Raw genomic sequence first — 20,571 nt, 5'->3', positions numbered from 1 at the left:
ACCAAACCAGGGAAAAGCTCTTCTTGGTTGAGGCACCTCAGTTGTAGAATGCCCTTCTCAGAGAGGCCCACCTAGAATTTACCTTATGCTCATTCTGGTGCCAGGTGAATACTGTTTTTAAGCACTGGGGAAATTAAAAACAAAGCAAAAACCCTGTGATTTTACTCTTTTAAGATAATAATACTGCTTAAGTGTTGTGATTTTTTTAAAAAAGTAATTTGATTTTATTGTGCTGGAAATGTTTTAGAGAGTGTGTTTTATGATACTACTATTTTATCATACTGTATTTCATTATATTCTACCATTTTATGTTTGTGAGTTACTGTTACTGGTCAGTCCTATAATATTAACATTAGCATTTAAATAAATTAACAGACAAACAAACATTAAAGGCATTCAAATGCACTATCTTGGGTCTTTGTTCTTCAGAATAAAAGAGATGAACATCTTCTGAAAAAAAGAAATGTGCCCCAAGAAGAAAGTTTAGAAGATTCAGATGCTGATGCTGATTTCAAAGCAGTAAGACTGTATCTACATTGATGTGGCATTGATGTGTATGTGGGTCTGTGTGGAATATGTATGGTATATGGTATTTATGGTACATGCCTTTTTCCTAACGGGATTCAAGGCAGTTTACAGATAAAAATCATAGTCACTAAAAATAGAGGATACTGGCATTAAAAACAATTAAACACTGAGAGAATTAGAACTACGTACATATATAAAATTATTAAAACCATACAAATAATTAGAATTAAAACAGCACAGCACCAGCCCTTTCAGAAAAACCAGCCAGTTTCCAAAATCCTCTTGGAGCAATAAAAGCTTCCCTTGCACCTGTTGGATACATGGGGTTTGCATGATGATCTCCTTGTTGGGCAAACGTTGTGGGCGTGTCTAAAGTTGCAGCGAGCTCCTGGTGAGCCTGGAAAAGGCAAGAGAGGCAGAGGGAGGGGTGGGCGAGGTCTTCAGGGACACTGTAGCTCTGTTCCGCTCCCATGATGACAGCTGCCATGCTGTTGAGAATGAGGGTCTTGGGGAAGGAGAGTGTTACCTTGAGGAAGAGAAAGGCATTCCCTTCGAAGGGTAACTCATTCCTTGGGGAAGAACATCTATTCTCTCATGCTGAGCGTACTTCTCTGGTAGGTGCAGGGATTGTGCTAATGGGCAGTATGGTCCTTAGGAACATGAATAGCAGACTGCTTTCCCTCCACCTAGATAGCCTGGTGCATAGCGCTGGGAAGGAGTCAGTGGTCGTAGTGCATGTTGCACTTAACAACGGGGAAATATAGTCGCGTGGTCCTGGAAGCCAAATTTAGGTTGGTAGGTAGGATACCTCCAAGGTTCTTTCTCTGAAACGCTACCAGTTCCATGCACAGGGCCAGCTGAGACAGGCACATCTTTGTGGTTTCAGTGCATGGAGGAGACAATGGTGCCAGGAGGAGCAGTTTGGATTTGTTAGGCTCTGGGGAACATTCTGGGGCAAGCCAGGCCTGTACAAAAGGGATGGTTTCCACCCAAACTGGAATAGAACCAGACTGTTGGCAATTAAAACCAAAACGGTCACAGAGCAGCTTTTAAACTGATTGAGGGGGGAAAGCAGACTCTCTGAGGCGACTCTGGTTTGAAACTATCCTCCCTCCGATGACATAACTGATGAAAATTTAAATGGGAGTACAGGGGCCCAGGGTAGTAATTGCGAGAGACCAAAACACTGCAACTTAAAATGCAAGTGCCGAAGACACTTGAAGAGAGACAGACTGTATCCGAGTGTTTAGACACTATTGCTGGAAGCCGCTGAGCCAAGATAGTGAACTGGAGTGCTTGGTCTTAGAGGATGACACTGATATATTTTGCAGAGAACAGTTGATCTATAATAAGAATTGTAACTAAAACGAAAATTTGTCTTTTGTTTAAAGCAAAATGTAACACTAGAAGCTATATTACAGGTAAGTTGCTAAACAATATATTATTTCCTTCAGTTGGATTTGTTAATGCTTGACTCCTGAACTTACTGAAATCTATGTGGTGTTGCAGAATGCTACAAGTGACAACCCTATTATCCAACTAAGTGCTGTCCAAGCTGCAAGGTAGGCATCTATTTGTTTTTTGAGGACTAAAGTACAGTGAATGCTGTCTTTCCCATCTTTTTTTTTATTCACCATCTTCACTTTAATTTTACAGAAAGCTATTATCAAGTGACAGAAATCCTCCTATTGATGACCTAATAAAATCTGGAATTTTACCAATATTGGTTAAATGTCTAGAAAGGGATGATAAGTAAGTAATGATTCCTTTTTCTCAGTACTTCCTCAGACATAATTTGAATGGTTATCAGCTGAGGGTTGCAGCTAGCTTGCAGTTTTGAACATTGTAACTGGGTATTTACTTTTAATATGCTTCAAACTCTACTGAAGCTTATGTCAACAGTCTGGTTAGGAGCAAGTTCTACAAAGTGTCTTGCAGGTCTGACATAGTCATTCTAGAAGACTATGTACAAGTTGTGATCCTCCAGGCCAGACACAGCCCACAATCCATATATTTTGACCTGCCCAGTACTTAAGAACCCTCCTCTGTGTGCATTCTTCCCCTTCCCCACTGTCCAGGAGGCACATGAGGACTGTTTTCAGATTCTAACCTGGGGAAGGGTTCCTCATATTAGCCCAGTCTTTGGGGCAGAAAAATCAAGCCCCCCCACCTTTAAAGTCTCTTGAGCTTTGGCTTTTTCCTTCACACTTTTCCTTCTTGTTTTTGTAGAGCACCACTCTTCTATCCTTATTCAGGGGTTGTTCTTTTGTATTATTGTGACTGAATACTTAGCTTTGGAAGTCTGATGTGAATGTATTGTGCCAGTTTATTCTGTACTAGGGTATTCTGGTGAGGTAACTATCAAAGAAAATTAGTGTCACAAGTTCTGTGTGTGTTGATGTTATGCAAAAAATCTTGATAGAAGGACTCAGAAACAATAGTTCAATGTTGGATTGCATTTTCTACCTTTATTTCAAGGAAGTTGTAGCAGGCATAAGAGGTAGAAATACATAATGGCATCTGATTACAGTATATTGAATTACTATTTCAATAGAAATTTGGCATGTACTTTTCTGCTGGTATTTTTTGTGAGTTGCAAATATTACTGCTATTCTGGTGTTTTTGTTTTTTGTTTTTTAACAGTCCTTCCTTACAGTTTGAGGCTGCATGGGCCCTGACTAACATAGCTTCAGGCACTTCTGCACAGACTCAAGCTGTTGTACAGTCTAGTAAGTGCTCTAAGTGTTTAACTTTGGGAGTGGGTGCATTTTGCAATTGAAGATACACATATAACTTCATCTTCATGGAATCATAGAATTGTAGAGTTGGAAGGGACCCCAAGGCTTAGCAAGCCTAACCTCCACATAGGGTCGTTTTGCAGTCTGGGGTTGCTGACAGATACAGCTTTCTCAAAAGAGCCCCGGGTGGCATCTGTAGCACAAAGGACCCTTTACTGCTGAGGCAGATACATCCCCTCCAGGCAGAGGTCATTCTGCCACAGTCACCCATGTTCTAAATTGGACTACTGGCATGTGTTGCACATGGGATTGTCTTTGAAGAGTTCTTCCTTGTAAAACTTTTGTTAGTCCAGAATAGAGCTGTTAGGCTCTACAAATGGGTATGTATCACAACAATTCTTAAACAACTGCACTGGCTGTCAGTTTGTTTCTGAACAAAAATTCAAATATTACCCTGGAGACCTTAAAGAAAGCCACCTGGCTGTGCATTGAGATCATCTAGTAGACATTTCTCCTGCCTTTTGAGATTAGGTGGTATCAACCTAATGCCACCTGATGCCAACTTTATTGTTCATTTCCAGAAGAAGACCTTTTGATTTTCCAAGACTTATACAGTCCTGGTTGTTTTTTATCTTGCTTCTTTGTGCTTCTGTTGTGCTGCTTTAAGTTGTTTTATTTTCATTTTTTGTATCCTGTGATTGCTCTCCACTCTAGCTTTTCCATTCTGGAATACATGAAGCATTGCTGAGAGTAGCAGACCTCGTTTTGCCCATGGCAATAGTCTTAGGGATGGCTAGTTAAATCTCTTTATTGAGGCCTGCTGTAAGGTCAAGCAAGCGAGTAGGTGAAACCAGCTCTTACAGACCATGCTGTACCTCAGACATCCCTTGCAATGTGGGAGATGGAGAAGGGAGGCACTGAGTCTGAAAGAAGTTTCTACTAGTTGAAGCCCACATGTTTCCAATACTTAAAATTGTTCTTCCACAGTTGGCTTTTGAAGGGGGACATAATAATTTGAAGGGGGTGGATAGGCCCTTTGACAAAATATACACAGATCTTTGTAATGTGAGAAGACAATTTTAACTTTCTTGATGCTAAATAAAGCCTCCACGTTACTTCAAATTTTTATTTAGAATGTGAATGTCAATATCAATATCTTCTTTCTGTCTGAAAAATTTAATTATGCAAAGGTGCACTTCCAATTTAATTTTGAACAAACATAGAATAATTTCCCGAAATATTAACAGTATAACTCAGTTATGTGAAATTTATCTATTAAAAGAGCTGCATTTTATCATTTCAATGAATCCAGTTTTCTGCTGTTATAGATGCAGTACCTCTCTTCTTAAGACTGCTGCATTCACCACATCAAAATGTTTGTGAACAAGCTGTTTGGGCCCTTGGAAATATTATTGGTAAGTGTTAACTATATTTCTAGAAAAGAAATCACAGGCATTGAAGGCTTTAAAATCATACATTGACATTACCCCATAAAACTATGTTTCCTCTTAAGTTCTCTGAATAGTCCAGTTGATTTAAATAAGAAAACATCCTCAGTTTGGAAAACTTAGATGAAGTTATTCTACAACAAATTGTGTTCTTCAAATTTCCATTGAACCGTAACTTTTGTAGTGTTCGTATGTTACCAGTGGGGGAAACATAGCGCATCAAGACCCCAACATAAGTCACTGCATACATTTCAAGGTTTCTCCATCATGAATGTAATTTTTTGTGAAATTTTCACTTTTGTAGGTGATGGTCCTCAGTGTAGAGATTATGTCATATCACTGGGAGTTGTCAAACCGCTTCTATCCTTCATCAACCCCTCCATTCCCATCACTTTCCTCCGGAACGTCACATGGGTCATTGTAAATCTCTGCAGGAATAAGGATCCCCCACCACCTATGGAGACAGTGCAGGAGGTAAATAAAAAATTACAACTAAGTATTGTTCCACCTCAGCTTCACTGCAAGTCAGTTTTCCCATGATGGCATATGTACTGTGTGCACTTTCTTAATGCATATTTATTTGTATCTCATTCCACTTACGAGTTATTAATTATGGCAGTATCTGAGGCATTTACCTTCCTTCTTGATTTGAAGTCAGAATCTAATTTCAGCAGCTAAACAGTACAGACTAACGAGGCATGTAGTCTTCAAAGAGACAAGAGACCTTGCAGGGAACCACTTATTTAAATAAAAGATGGTTACAGCGTAAAGCACAAGCAGCCATAACTTACATGAGAATCCTTTAGTCAGTGGGATGTGTATCTTATGTAAGAATATATAGGATTATGGGCAAAGTCAATAATTTTTAAAATGAATCCGTTTCATGGAGCGGTGAGTGTGAGAGAAGTCGCCTTCATTCCTCCCAGAAATGCTGGGATGCAGGTGTAGTGCCTTCCCTGTGGGTTATTCTTGTGATAAAATTCACTATTCCCCAAGCTGCTCTCCTCCTCACAGGAAAAAGATACAGGGAATCTATGTCTCTTCATGTGCGAGTGGGAAAATAAGGTGGCAGTTCTTATTTTAGTTAGATAGATCAGCCTGCCTGCCTACAGGAAAGGATCAAATATTGTCACAACTGTTCCAAATAAATTCACAGCCCTGTGCAGCTGCTTTTTAATTAAAAAAACACCCAAACAAACTGTTGAAAGACTGGTGGCATCTATAATATGATAGAGGGAGTGATTTAACACTACCTCTGCTTTCCCATGTAGTGGATTCTGTGGCTTAGTGGTAACATCTACATTCAGGAATAATGTGAGATGCCAGAATGTTAGCTTTGTACCTCTGGGCTCAAATAGGGAACAAAACAGATTTATGGTGCAGTCTTAACCATGTCTACTCAGAAGCAAGTCCTATTTAATTCAGTGAGGCATACTCCCAGGTAAGTGGGTTTAGGATTGTAGCTTTAGTCCTGCATCGCAAGGGGTTGGACTAGATGACCCTTGGTGTACCTTCCAACTCAACAATTCTGTGACTCGACTAAGAGTGGAATTCACATTGCATGCCGCAGTAAAGCAAGTGTCTCATAGCGCAAGCATTTCTGCTTGCTAAGAGCAAACCACCTCCTTCCTGCATGCTGTTCTGAGGGTTCTCCCGCCTCCCCAGATCCAATTAGGGGGGTGAAGGGGGAAGAAACGGGGGAAAGCCACATTATCCCAAGGGGGCTTGTGCTGGCTTCCACTGGGGCAACCATATTTTTATCTCCAGCCCTAAATTTCACTACTGCTCTCAGAAAAGTTCACAATATGTAGTTAACTGAAAAACAACATATATAAAAACCATAAAAGTTTATGCGTAAAGGAGAAGCACTGACTGTGGGCCAGAAATGTGTTAGCCATTGGCAAACTGGTTGATAAATGTAAATTTTCAATATTATGTATGTGAGTTTGCACTCTTTCTTTCTCATAACTTCCTTGTAAAATGAAATTGCTGTAGACTTATTTTTACATGATTGAAGCCCAGTATTAAAACTGTGTAAAATGTAGGGCATCAGCTGATTAAGAAACACTTGTTACTGCAGTAAGTAATTGACAGTGTAATCCTGTGCATGTTTATTCAGATGTAAGTCCCGCAGTGCTCAGTGGGGCTTACTCCCAGAAAAATGTGCATAGGATTGTAACCACAGATTTGCTTGAGGTTTTATCCACAGTGTGTTTTGGCTTTCCTTAGTATTAATGACCCATTATAATAAACTTATCTTTACCAGATCTTGCCAGCCTTGTGTGTTCTCATATACCATACAGACATAAATGTAAGTAAATGCTGAAATACCTTCTTCTCCAATCTAAGGTTTCCTTTTAGTATTTGAGAGTTTTCTTACTTAAATTTTGTTTGCATTGTGCCATACAGTAGCTTCTTTGCCTAGAGAGTCTTTCCCCAACTTGGTGTGCTCTAGATGTCTTAGACTACCATGACCAGGGATAATGGGAGGGTAATTTCATGAAAATGTCAACTTACAGCCCCAGCCTTCATTTCCATATATAGTTAACATGCTCTATATCACTTGAAATATAATTTTACAAAGTTTCATTATCTGGCTACAGTTTTTCAAAACGGCATTTTACACATGAGTAAACCAACCAGAAGCATTACATGCAAGGTTACTCAGGGGTGGGGAATCTTTTTGGTCACTTCCATTTAGTCACTTGCATATGTACGGAGCTCTCTGAAGCCTCGTGAGAGCCTTCCAGAGTCTGATAAGCAAGGCAGAGTGGTTGAAAGCTTTTTGCACTGGGTAAACTCTGCACAAAAAGAGCTTTAAAAGTCTTCCATGTGTTTAAATTGTGTGATTTCAACTAGGTGGCTATGAACCACATAAAGTTGAAATGGTGCAAGTTATGTGCATGTAAGCTGTGAGTTAACCTTAAACTTTTTTTACTATTTAATTTGGCTGCCATTTTATAAACACTTAGAGGAGAGAAATTGCTCTCTAGCACCCTGGGCCTGTCATTCAAATAGACAGATAAAGAATTGTGCTGTTAAATGTTTGTTGTTTACAGAACAAGTACAGTTTACGCTTTGTTTAATCACAATGCATATTTTGCTAGTTCTTTTTTTTTTTAAAAAAAATCAGTACTAAAAAGATTTTTGTCTTACGTATATCACAAACTGACATTACAAACCACAAGGTTGGTGTTGTTCCCAGCTTATCTGGAAACTTAGCTCTTGTAAGACAGATGACTTGCCTGAGAATCTTAAAATAAATAAAAAATATATATTGTGTGTTCAACCTGGTTTCATCTCTTTTGATTGCTCTGTAGTTCATAAAAACAGTCTGAACTTAGAGAGACATTGTTCACAATTGGAGAAAGCCCCAAGATTGCCATATAGTTTAAATTTCAGGCTTCTTAAAACTGATGTGAGTGGGAATGTACCTGTATATATTCAACGTTCCTTGTAATTAGAGGGGTCAAACCTCCTTCCTGAGACTCTTATTTCTCTTCAATCATGATATGGCATCCAAAACTGCTGTTACCAGTGTGTTCTAACATACCAAATTTAATTCTTAATACTTTTTATTAAATTGTTCAGATGTTATTTTCCACATTTATGCCCCACATTACTGACAAATGCTTGGGGTGGTTTACAGTCTTGTTTACAATAATATATATAACGTGTGTGTGTGTGTAAATATATAAACAGAAGATGGCACTTAGACAAAAACAGTGGTACCTCTGGATGCGAACGGGATCGGTTCTAGAGCTCCGTTCACATCCTGAAGCGAACGCAACCCGCATCTGCCTGTGTGTGGGTCGCGATTCGCTGCTTCCGCGCATGCGAGTGATGTAATTTTGAGCGTCTGCACATGCACGAGCGGCGAAACCCGGAAGTAACACGTTCCGTTACTTCCAGGTCGCTGCGGAGCATAACCTGAAAACGCTCAACCCAAAGGTACTTCAACCCGAGGTATGACTGTATAAGGAGATAGGAGTGTGGGTACACACAGTCAATAAGAGGCTAGGCCCCCCCCCAATGAGATGCTTTTGTTGATATACCATGAGTTCAAAAGTGGTTAGTGCACAATCTCATGCTATTTCTATGGTGCTGGTTAGATTCCTGCATCCTATTTCAACATTGTTCTGCACTGGTTTTATCTGAATGTCTGTTTAATCCAGAGCTTTTACGTTAGAAATACATCTTCTGGTCACTTTGGGGGGCAGCTAACCTGCCCTTAGGGCTGTTGGCACTGTTTCATTTTGGTGCTAAAAGAAGACCTAAGAAAAATCAATTCTGTCTCTAGAAAAATAGGCCTATGCTGAGGCAGGCTATACGTATTTTCTTCCTTTGCTGGAATTTCCTAAGATCATGCTGATATCATTGCTAATCTTTGTGCCAACAGCACCATCTACAGTGGTACCTCGGTATTCAAACATAATCTGTTCTGGAAGACTGTTCGAGTTCCAACATGTTTGAAAACCGAGACGCAAAGGGCGGCCTGCAAATTTAATAGAGAAAATTGAGGGAAAATAACTTACACACTCAGCAGAAGCCATTTGACTTCTGAGGTGCATTCAAAAACAGATGCATTTACTTCCGGGTTTACGGCGTTTGAAAACCGAAACATTTGTCAACAGAGATGTTAAAAAACTGAGGTACCACGGTACCTTGTTTTCAGAATAAATTATAAACAGTGTGGAGAAAACACAAGAAAACAATTTGAACATACAGAATTCTCTTTCACAGCATGTCATTCATTTCAGACATGTTGTGTAGGGGGATCAATCCCATTTGGGTGTCTGTTGCAATCTTACATTGACAAAGGAAACTTCCCTTCTCTGCAGATCCTTGTGGACACTGTTTGGGCTTTGTCCTACCTGACAGATGGTGGTAACGAGCAAATTCAGATGGTGATAGATTCTGGTGTGGTACCTTTCCTAGTTCCCCTTCTGAGCCACCAGGAGGTAAAAGTTCAGGTAATCATTTTTTGGATGAATTTTATTATAACTGAAATTATCTCCTCTGCTTTGTCCAAACCTGATCAGCTTTGTTGTTGTACATAAAAACTAAAGTCAATAATTCAAATGTTAAATCCATTTATTTAAAGACACTTAGACAATGCTTTTTAATTATTCATATGGTCTCTTAAAGTTTCATTAAAAAGAGGACAATTTATATTTCTTTTTAAATGTAACCCATGTTTCACTCCACTAGGCTTTATTAAAGCTTAGCTATTGTAATGAACTTATTCTGTTGCTTCAAAGCTGAATGTTTATAGTGTATGTCTCAGACAGAGGAAGGAGATGATCAATCCAGACAAGGTATCCTCATGGCATAGCTGTTTTGAGGTGTGAAATGAAGGATTTACATAGAAAAGGATGAGGGACAGTAAACTGAAACTGAATCCTGGCAGGACAGAGTCCCATGAGTTCGGTGGTTCCTGGGTACTGGAGTTGGGTAATATGCCTGTCCTGGGTGAGGTTGTCCTCCATCCTGCAGCCCTAGTTAGGCCTGCCACGCTTCCCCATTTGACCCAAGCCACAACCACCTGCCATACACCTGGCACCTGGTACCATAGATGATGCCCAGTGTGGGGCAGGTGAAGCCCTGACTCTGCTGAAAGTGGGTTTGCAAGTTGCAGAGCTCTATGTTTCAATGGACTGTGCATAGAGCTTTGCAAGACCTCATGCTGAGCCGCTTGCAAAACACTCTGCAAGACCAGTTTAGGCAAAAAGGGGTCATTTGATGTCAGGTGATTGACGGGGGACGGTTCTGCCTGCCTGTTGGAAGTCCTCTTGGCTGTGCCACACTATCATTAGTGGCAATCAGAATGCATCCCCTATTTGTTTTTAATTTAAAACAAATACACTTTTAAAAATCTTACACTTTGGGTGAATTCAAATTTTAACCCATATGAACTAACCTAGGGAATGAAGCCTGGACCTCATAAGGCCATCAAAGATTTTACTAATATTTTTTCTTCAAATGTAGACGGCAGCACTAAGAGCAGTTGGCAACATAGTAACTGGTACTGATGAACAGACACAAGTTGTTCTCAACTGTGATGTCCTCTCCCATTTCCCAAATCTTCTGACACATCCAAAAGAGAAAATAAACAAGGTGAGTACTCACTGAATTTTTCTTTGATCTGTTCTTTAGCTTAACAGTACAAGCAGTCTCAGCTTTTGCACTGAACAGGAAAAATTACCCCTTTTCCGAAGAAGAATTGAAATGTTTACTCTGCCCCAGTGCTCCTTGAAAATACATTGTGAAGGACGGTATAGAAATGCCATCAATAAAGAAATAAGGGATCTAAAAAATGCCAAAGAAAATGTTTCCCTCATTCTGCTTTATATTCCATTAATGCACTTTTAATTAGTACGTAGTTGAGTGCTCCCATGAAGTATCATTGTTTGTTTCTGCCATAGCAACTAACTTCTGGAAGGAATTGACTGTGCAGATCCCATTTTGTACACCAGCACTGGAGCAGTGTAAACCTTGAAATCCTTCTTAAGAACTGGGATTAAGCTTCTCAGTGGTAAAGAATTCCAGATATCCCTTTAAGGAAAGCTCATGGTACTCTGATAACTTTTCTTTCTATGTTAAAAATGGATGCAGCTGCTTCAGAGGCCAGAGGATATGGCTCTGTTTTAGTTGATTTCACAGAGTCCTCTGTTCCTTTTCTCTCTTTTTTACTTCTCATTACTTTCATTTCTCTCAATGCAGACTCATTAACTTTTATTTGTTACTTGAGGCAGTCTGGGAAAACAAATGTCTGATACCAAGTCATTTGGGTTTTTATGTGCGGTTAATATACACTCAAATATTTCAATCCATTTCACACCCTGAAGCTTGCTTTCCAAGAAGCTGTTACAGGTTCACTCATTCCCTGCTTTGGGAACATGTCTTCACGTACTTCTTCCACGCTCCTCTCATGAAGTGTAGAAGTGAACACTCAGACTGGTTGGTCAGTGCTTCTTCAATGCTTTGAAACAGGACCCATCTGAAAGCTTCCTCCACCTTTGGAGGACCACTTCTACAGTCACTCCACCTTTTGAAAGGCAACACCTTCCCTCTTGCCAAAGCACATCCTGACTCACAGTCTACCACAGTTACCTCCCTAACTACACCCCCCCACCCCACCCAAATTCTGTCTTAAATTTACAACAGATTATACAATATGCACAACTTATCCCATCCTATTCTATTCCCACAACTCATGAACATCCATAAATACACCATCCACCCAGCTTTTATTAACAAATTTCCAGAAGAAAAGTATCAGTTGCTTGAAATCTCATTTTGTCACCATGCAATGTTTCTATCTGGAAACAGGCTGAAATTAAAAGTTTAAAAGCATGTTGATAAAGCATGGTTTTTTTATGTTGAAGATTCTATGTTCAATCCCTTCTATCTCCAGTTAAAAATGTCAAGTTAGCAGGCACTGGTAAATGTCTCTGTCTAAGACAACTTCACATGCAGGGTTCTGTTTTGTTTTATTTCAGGAAGCAGTTTGGTTCCTTTCCAATATCACTGCAGGAAATCAGCAACAAGTTCAGGCTGTAATAGATGCTGGACTTATCCCTATGATCATTCACCAGCTGGCTAAGGTCAGTCAAATGCTGAATCTGGCTGTTTCTCATATTTTTGTTGCAAGATTGTATGTCTACATATATTACTTTGCTAATTTAAATCACCTTTTATATCCTTTAGGGAGACTTTGGCACACAAAAGGAAGCTGCTTGGGCAATCAGCAACTTAACAATAAGTGGTAGAAAAGATCAGGTATGTGTCTTAAGTAGTCAAATTAGTAAACTTGGAACCATTTATAAGGAAGAAATTAATCATAAGTATCTCTTCTGTTTAGGTTGAATACCTTGTGCAACAGAATGTGATCCCACCATTCTGTAATTTGTTGTCAGTCAAAGATTCTCAAGTGGTTCAGGTGGTTCTGGATGGGCTGAAAAACATTCTAATAATGGCTGGTGATGAAGCAAGCACAATAGCAGAAATTATAGAAGAATGTGGAGGTAAGATGTGATTTGGTAAAATGCGATATGCACCTCCAAACAGAGTGTGTTTGGGGTGCATTTGGTCAGCATTGATAAAGTTGGTGCAACAGAAACCTGGTGGAATAGAGAGAACCAGTGGGGCATTGTTATTTCTGGATACTAGCTCTATAGGAAGTACATTTGAGAAGATTACAGACACAATAGCCAGGAGTCCTGAACTAAAGTATTACCATTCAGGTTAGCAGTTAGTATAATAATAATAATAATAATAATAATAATAATAATAATACCTCACCCATCTGGCTGGGTTTCAGTGTAATGCACCTGAGACAGGGCTAGGAGCTGCCCTGCTACAGAAACTGCAGCCAGTTGCACTGGCCAGTAGAGCAATATCAGAAACTGAAATGGGATATGCACAGATTGAAAAAGAACTGTTGGCTGTAGTCTTCAGAATGGAATGCTTCCGTCAACTTACGTTTGGCCAGACAGTGCACGTCCAATTGGACCATAAGCCACTCGAAACCACTGTACAGAAGCCATTGTTGAGCACCCCAAAAAGGCTTTGGCACATGTTAATGCAGGGACAAAATTAGGATGTGCACATCCAGTATCACCCAGGCAAAGATCTCGTACTTGCAGATATTCCTGCACAATTGCACTTAGACATAATGAAAAGGGTACACTTCTCACACATAGAAATTGAAAGCTCTCTCTGAAGCGCAAGGGAATGTGCATATTGGCCTGGCATGAATGCCTAGCTGTCCAGCTCAAGGGAAGTCATAGTACCACCCTACAATTCCACCTGGAGTCCTGTGTCCAGTTCAGGGCACCACTGTTTAAGAACAATGTGGACAAGCTGGAATGTGCACAGAGGAGTTAGACCATGATGGCCAAGGGTCTGGAAACCAAGCCTTATGAGGATCGGACTCAGTTGGGGGAGTTGGGCATATTTAGCCCAGAGAAGAGAAGGCTAAGAGGTGACATGAAAGCCATCTTCCAATATCTAAAGGTCTGTCACATGGAAGATGGAGCAAGCTTGTTTTCTGCTGCTCCAGAATGTAGGACCTGAACCAATGGCTTCAAGTTATAAGAAAGGAGATTCTGACTCAACATCAGGACGGACTTTCTAACAGTAAGAGCTGTTAGACAGTGGAACAGTCTCCCTTGGGAGGTTGTGGACTCTCCTTCCTTGGAGGTTTTTAAACAGAGGTTGGATGGCCATCTGTCATGCAAGCTTGAGCTGAAATTCCTGCATTGCAGGGGGATGAACTAGATCAGGGGTCGGCAACCTAAGGCTCATGGACCCCCGCTGCCCACTCAGAGCAGAGTGGGGACTGCCTTCTGTGACGCTGGCCAGCTTCCCATTGGCTGCAGGAACTTCCTGCAGCCAATGGGAAGCTGCGCATGCCTCCTCCGCACCAGAAGGAGCGTCAGAAATAGCGTTTGTGCGCACACACACACTCCGGCCCACCATGGCATCTGCGGGACTGTGAACCGGCCCAAGCCACAAAAACTTTGCTGACCCCTGAACTAGATGACCCTCATGATCTCTTCCAACTCTACATTTCTGTGATTCCATGCCACCAGCTGTCTTCATTCCACTGGCAGACAGACTTAATTGGGTTACAGCTTGCAATTTCTTAATTTATTAAACTTGTCATTTTTCTTGCTTCTCTTTGACCAGGCTTGGAGAAAATTGAAGCACTGCAACAACATGAGAATGAAGACATTTATAAGCTAGCATTTGAAATAATAGATCAGTATTTCTCTGGTGATGAAGTAAGTACCTCTGACTTCTAAAATGTAACAGCAGTAAGTGGCTGCTTTGAGTACTCTGCAGAAATATTGGTGTGGGCCAATGTAAAATGCTCTGAAAAACCACTTTTTCCCTGTACACCGGAGGCACAGTTTCCATTCAGTGTTCTATTCCAGCCAGTGTTACATCTGTGCAGTACTTCATATTACCAGCAAAACAGAAACGTGCTGGCTTGTTAAAACAGGATGCAGCAGCTTCTGCTGAGGTTCCTAAGATATGCATTACTTGCAACTGAGATAGGTGCTCTGCACATAGTTTACAGCAGCACCTGAGGATGGAGATTTTGAAAACTTTAAAATGTTGTGGAACAAATACTCACATATGCATGCTGGGTAATGCTGGAAGACTACCCTTAACACCCTCTCTTCTGCATGCTCAATGCTGCAATCTGTAATTCACTTCAGTTTGGAGGACCAATTTAGTAATAGTCATGTACACAGTACAGTAAGCATGAAATAAAAGTGCTGGAAATAAGTAATATTCCTTGTCATGTAGCACCCCAATGTATGTATGTGTGTAAATAGCTTACTTGCCTCTCCCTGCCCTCAGTACAGCCTCTTGAAACAACAACTCCCCACCCCAATAACTTACAAATAATTGACTTTGCTAAACAAAGACAAAATGATACTCTAGCTTTCTCAAAGCCTCAAGTTGGTTTCAGGACATCACTTGATGTATTTATTTGAGGAATTAGTAACTATCTTCATGCATTATTAATAACAGTTAAGTTACTATTTGAGGTGAGCTTGCAGGGTCTAGTAGTGTGTTAGGTCCATCACCAACTCATTGTCAGGAGCAAGCCACCCCAGTGTAATTATTGGCATTCAAATAGAGTTCCGAGGGATTGCCACCAGCTCAATGCCCCAGGAGATTGCTCATAAGAGCAGCAGATTTGAAAATGTCTCAACTTTTGTAACATGTCCAAGCCTTCTGTATGCATGGTGTGCATTTTTGATACCTGCTCTTGTACTGTTGGGCGGAATATGTTTTCTGTGAGTGGGGGCTATTTATAAGGTGAACAATGAAATCCCATGGTATGCACTTTCTTTGTTTTTGTAGATTGATGAAGATCCCAGCCTCATTCCTGAGGCAACACAAGGAGGTACTTACAATTTTGATCCAACGGCCAATCTTCAAACAAAAGAATTTAATTTTTAAGTTCCATACAATGCAGCTTTTCTATTCCACACCTGTAAAATGTACCACCTGATGGTTGCCGTTGAAAAAAGGACTCCAAGCATATGCCTCTTTGTCTGATGCTTCTAAAGCAAGTTGTATCTCCGTCACTTCGCCGTTGCCAAAAGTAACTCTCACACGGACCATAAATGCATATGCATGATCTCATAAACTGTTCAGAGTTGTTGTTTTTTAACAACCCGTGCTACCTTTCCTCTCTTGTTTTTGCCTTTTTTTTTGCCCCTGGTGCCACAAGCTGACAACTGCAGTCTGCAGTTTTAAGAATATCCCTTTGTGGTGGCGGCTCATTGGCTTTCCACAGAAGAGTAGCTTTCTTTCTAACTGTGGATCAAGACTCTTTAGTATGATGCTTACATTTTGGAAGACTTCCAAGAGGCCCTGCTTATTTTTTAAGCCTCTACTGTTGTCCTCTACAAACATATTTTCATATATTTAATGTGGAAGAATAAACAAAGAAAACGCAAGTCAAATTATTTTCATTGGTGAAACTGAAATTTTAAAAGAACTTGGTAATTGATTAGTGTAAAAACAGACTACATATATCAGTAATTGTGTTCATTACTGCCTTAGAAGCTTGGGTTTGAAGAATGAAGTTTGCATTTGGACTAGTAAAACATGACCAGTATACCTAATTTTTGAGAACAGCAAGCTGTACTTGACCACTCTTCAGCCTGTGTGTTCCTGCTGTTTTGGAAATAATGAAAATGCTGTGCATGGTATTTTACCTGAGCTACAATCTGTTACGGACTTGAACTTCGTTTTAAGTTGAAAGCAAGAATTCCATATAAAAGAAACAAAGCTACCCCAAATGAGCATTGGTTAGCAAGAATCTTGCTTTCATCTTTTAGTAGTCAATGCATTATTTTTGTTTTAAATTTATAACTGAATAATGTTGATTTATATTGGTTTAAACTGTGGAGCTTTCATGTTTACTGTAATTTAGTCTTAAACTATTTTTTTACTTACCAGTGCTTATGATGATGTGGTTGGCAACAAACTAGCAACTATTTTAGGAGCATCATAAAAGCTTCATTCTTGGAGTATTGGAAAAATAATAGAAAAATTAGTCTCTAAACCTATTCATATAGTTAAGATATGTATTAGTTGTGTGAGGCTTTGTGGAAGCTGCTACTATTCAGAAGAAGCGTAACATGCAGCTCACCATGAATAAATTTGCATAAGCTGGTAACATGGGAGATCATTAATATTGGGGTAATGTCCAGCCTGGCTTTTCAGAGGATCTGGGATTGCTGTGGGTAAAGATGAAATTTAAACTTTGTAACCTGTCACACAAACTGGTATTGTTGCTGTTGTTCACTGGATGTACTTTCCCCAATGCCTTGATGTGAAGGGATACTGAAAACGTAAAACTAATGTAGTTATTGGATGTGGGTTGTATTTACTGTGACGAAGATAAGGACAGATGCCATCACAAGCTTTGTTGATCAGCTGTTTTTCCACTGATGAGCAAAACATTGCAGGTGTTCATTCATTAAATCTATCTGCCAAGGTGGAGCCACTTTAAAGAGTGAGTTGTATTGTATCTTAAAATGATACAAGTATGTGTTTTAAACTGCAAGATTTTTACTTGCTAGATACTGTGTTTTAATACAGTGGTTTGGCCTCTATTTATAGGTTTTATAAATTTTAAAATCAATTTCTCTTTAAGGTGGCTCAGACTTTTCAACTCTTGTGCACATAAAATTGAGTTGAAGTTCATTGTGCCTTTTTTCTTTACCCAGACATTAAGTTCATTTGGTAACTGTGTCCTATATTAACACATTTTACTGGAATTGTGTTGTGCTTGCTAAAAACTAGACATTTCAAAATCAGAATTAGATTTGGTCATAGGTTTTGGAATTTCAAAGCAGGTATGCAGTTGATGATGTGAAAAAATGCCCCTCATTTTATAGTATGCCTGTGTCCGCTGTCTTAGATGCTACACACACAATGAGATAAATGATTTTTCACTACTGTGAAGACTGAGATGAACATAGGAAAACTTGTTTAAAGCAGTAACTTAGATTTTTCTCATTATTCTGTCACCTTATCAGCCCTTGTTTGGGATCCAACCATTTTATAGTTAAAGGAAACAAACGCTTGAATCCAAAGATCCTGCTGTGCAAGAGGGGGAGATTTTTGCAGTTGTGCTGAGAGTTTCCTCCCATCTACTGATATAAGTGATATCAGAGTGTCAAGAGGCCTCCAGAACAGGAGGCACAGAAGGCTGCAGATGGAGGAAATGGTATCCCTTCTCTCTTACCCCACTTGCAGAGTTTCTTCCAGTCACGCCATGTATTAGGATCTTTGTATGCAAGCCAAAAGTATATTGCTGCACTTTTAAGTTTTCAGAAGTGGTTTAAAATTGCATTGTGTTATTTTTTAAACTCTCAGTTAATAGATTAAATTGTTACTTCAAAAGAGGCATCTAAATGTGTTCCTAATTTTGTATATGGGCTTAGGTTTTATAACCAATAAAAAGCTGCTATCAAATACTACAAACCTGTAAGACCTTATTTTGAAAACAGTGATGTGCTTTAAGTGGATTTGTAGGCTTACTTTTCTCTGACCATTTTCAAATGACAATATGTCCTCTAGTAACCTCAACTGACTTCTTAAAGCATTACCAAAAATAAAACAGTATTTACAATGGTCAACATAATATATAATAATTCTTTATTTTGAATATGCATCTAATTAAGAAGCTTTGTATTTAGCACATTGATATTCATGTACAAAAAGGTGTCATAACTTTTGTCTGATATCTTTGTTCTGTTAAAGAGTCTTCTGTTCAAAAGAAAAATACGGTGTCGCATAGCAATTTGTGGTCATTGTCAAATTAATCAAGCCTCAGTTTGATTGTAAAATGACAATGGCAGTAATGCTTTTTTTAAAAAGATATAGTACAGTTCTGAGTGTTGTCCTATTCTGTATGTGATAGGAAACTAATCTCAGGGAATATACTTGCAGTGTTCCACATATGCAGTAATCCAACACTAGTGTAACAGCATGACATATACACCTGCAACAGGGGTAAAAGACTATCAGATGCCACTGGGGGTGGAAATAAGGGGATATATATGTAGCCACTGTATCTGACTAGACTGAAACTGCTTCTCAACCAATCTGGTAAATTTCACAATTCTGGTGGCTGAAATGGAGTCCAGATAAGCTGTTGAAGTCAGATACGGGGTAGAGGTTTCTTGCACAGCAAGCCCCCCAACATTACGTTTGCAACAATTATTAAGCTAATAACATTACTTGTATTTTGTAATGACATTTTTGAAATGTAAGTCCCCCTGAATCCCAGTGTAGATTAAATAAGAGACATTAAATAAAATACTGATAAAATGATCCCAATGCTCAATGATAGACCATCTCCAGTTAGGAGTCAGGTAAGAAGGTGACAGAGAGATGCTGATACTCTGGAGTGCTATTGCTAGTCAGATGATGCTTCCTCACTATTTTTGTATATTCATTAAAAGGTTTACATCCCACTTTTCACATAAGTATCAAAGCAGTGTGCAATAATAAACAGGATGTTTAATGTGGAATTGTCTTGCTTTGTTCATTCACTTTTTATAGCGCATTGTCAAATTGTCCTGTGTTTTTGCTAGGCTTCTTCTGTCTTTCTTGGGGTGCTTCCAGACAAAGCTTTAAATGTACCATCATCTTGCCTCCTTCACACAATTGTACGGCAGTCCAACGAACATAGAAAGCAAATTGCGATCTCTTGTGTGTGTTCTTATCTTTTTATCTTGCCACAGAAAATCCATTAAGGAAAAAAGAACGGAATAGCTGCACAATCTCTTGGCAGCTGTGAATAGGAAAATGTGCAAGTGAGGCACAGCAGGAGAAGTTATCCCTAGGGATGGTGGATAACCACTCCTTTCTATTGACTCTCATTTATTTCTGGTTTCACAGCCATCTCATGCTTTGCATGTCCTTTCCCATGAACTATCATCACTTAGCCTTAATTGTTTCCTGGAATGAGGGTTACTCAGTGTACACACTATTTAACTAGTGGGTTTCAATGAAAACAGCAGTGGTTACTTCCAAATACAGATGTGTAGAATGAACACTGCAGTCGTTAAGCCCTGTGTTACAGACACTGTTTCGTAATCTGCATTTCCCTTCTGTTACAGTAGAATTGTGTAACTAACAAGTAGGGGAAACCAAGGCTGCAAGTTTCCTGTCTGGGTTGTGAAACTGATCAAATCAGGTGGTTCCACTAGATCCACATAACAGATTCTCAGGTGAAATGAATAGGGCTTGTAGCTCAACTTGCAACCATGTTTACTTAGAAGTATATTTACCTGCAACACTTTAGGCCTCTGATGCATAAACTTAAAAACAAACAAACCCTGTGTCAGAGCTACCCTAGGTCCCAGCTCACAAAGGACCAACGCTGCTTCGTTGTTAAGTACAAAAGTCTTTATTGAAGTTCTTCCCCCCTGGTGTGTAGCCGGTCCACTGGATCCGGCCCAACCGCAATGGGCTCGTCGACGTCAATTTCCTCTGCTTCCATCTCTCTGTTGATGTGCTCGAATCCAGGATCCTCCCCCAACACGTCCATGTCCTCCCCTCCCCCAGGTACCTCTGGTGAGACTGCTTGCAAAGGTCCCCGCAGCAGCTCCCTGCGCCACCCCACCTCCGGTTGAGTGTCCCACCAATAGGAGCGGTCTGTGGCAAACCCCGAGAGAGACCCCTCCGAGGAGCTAGTGTCCGGCGTCGTCTCTTCAGCTGATGAAAAACCCTGGAACGTACTGGCTGACAGTGTGGGTGTGAAGAGCCAGTCGTCGAAATACTCTGCCGGCATAGGTCTGTGTGGGAAG

At 39.9% G+C, this 20,571-nt stretch overlaps 1 protein-coding gene across 1 annotated transcript in view; it reads left to right on the top strand.

Annotated features, from left to right (window-relative positions):
• Window positions 1-18,238, top strand: part of KPNA3 (karyopherin subunit alpha 3) — a 31,332-nt gene extending 13,094 nt beyond the window's left edge. Inside the window, exons 3-17 of the mRNA XM_083606572.1 lie at window positions 430-519; window positions 1,920-1,949; window positions 2,038-2,090; window positions 2,185-2,280; window positions 3,172-3,257; window positions 4,595-4,681; window positions 5,019-5,188; window positions 6,981-7,025; window positions 9,556-9,687; window positions 10,703-10,831; window positions 12,217-12,321; window positions 12,425-12,496; window positions 12,579-12,741; window positions 14,408-14,502; window positions 15,599-18,238. Of these exons, the coding sequence (XP_083462698.1) occupies window positions 430-519; window positions 1,920-1,949; window positions 2,038-2,090; window positions 2,185-2,280; window positions 3,172-3,257; window positions 4,595-4,681; window positions 5,019-5,188; window positions 6,981-7,025; window positions 9,556-9,687; window positions 10,703-10,831; window positions 12,217-12,321; window positions 12,425-12,496; window positions 12,579-12,741; window positions 14,408-14,502; window positions 15,599-15,697 (1,452 nt within the window). The 3' untranslated portion in view covers window positions 15,698-18,238. The remainder of the gene's footprint in view (window positions 1-429; window positions 520-1,919; window positions 1,950-2,037; window positions 2,091-2,184; window positions 2,281-3,171; window positions 3,258-4,594; window positions 4,682-5,018; window positions 5,189-6,980; window positions 7,026-9,555; window positions 9,688-10,702; window positions 10,832-12,216; window positions 12,322-12,424; window positions 12,497-12,578; window positions 12,742-14,407; window positions 14,503-15,598) is intronic.
• The last annotated feature ends 2,333 nt before the right edge of the window (window positions 18,239-20,571 follow it).

The sequence above is a fragment of the Podarcis filfolensis genome (genome assembly GCF_964270895.1).
Source record: "Podarcis filfolensis genome assembly, chromosome: 3".
Classification (NCBI taxonomy): Eukaryota; Metazoa; Chordata; class Lepidosauria; order Squamata; family Lacertidae; genus Podarcis; species Podarcis filfolensis.
The sequence above is the reverse complement of the archived record's forward strand: the minus strand, read 5'-3'. Positions and strand labels throughout refer to the sequence as shown.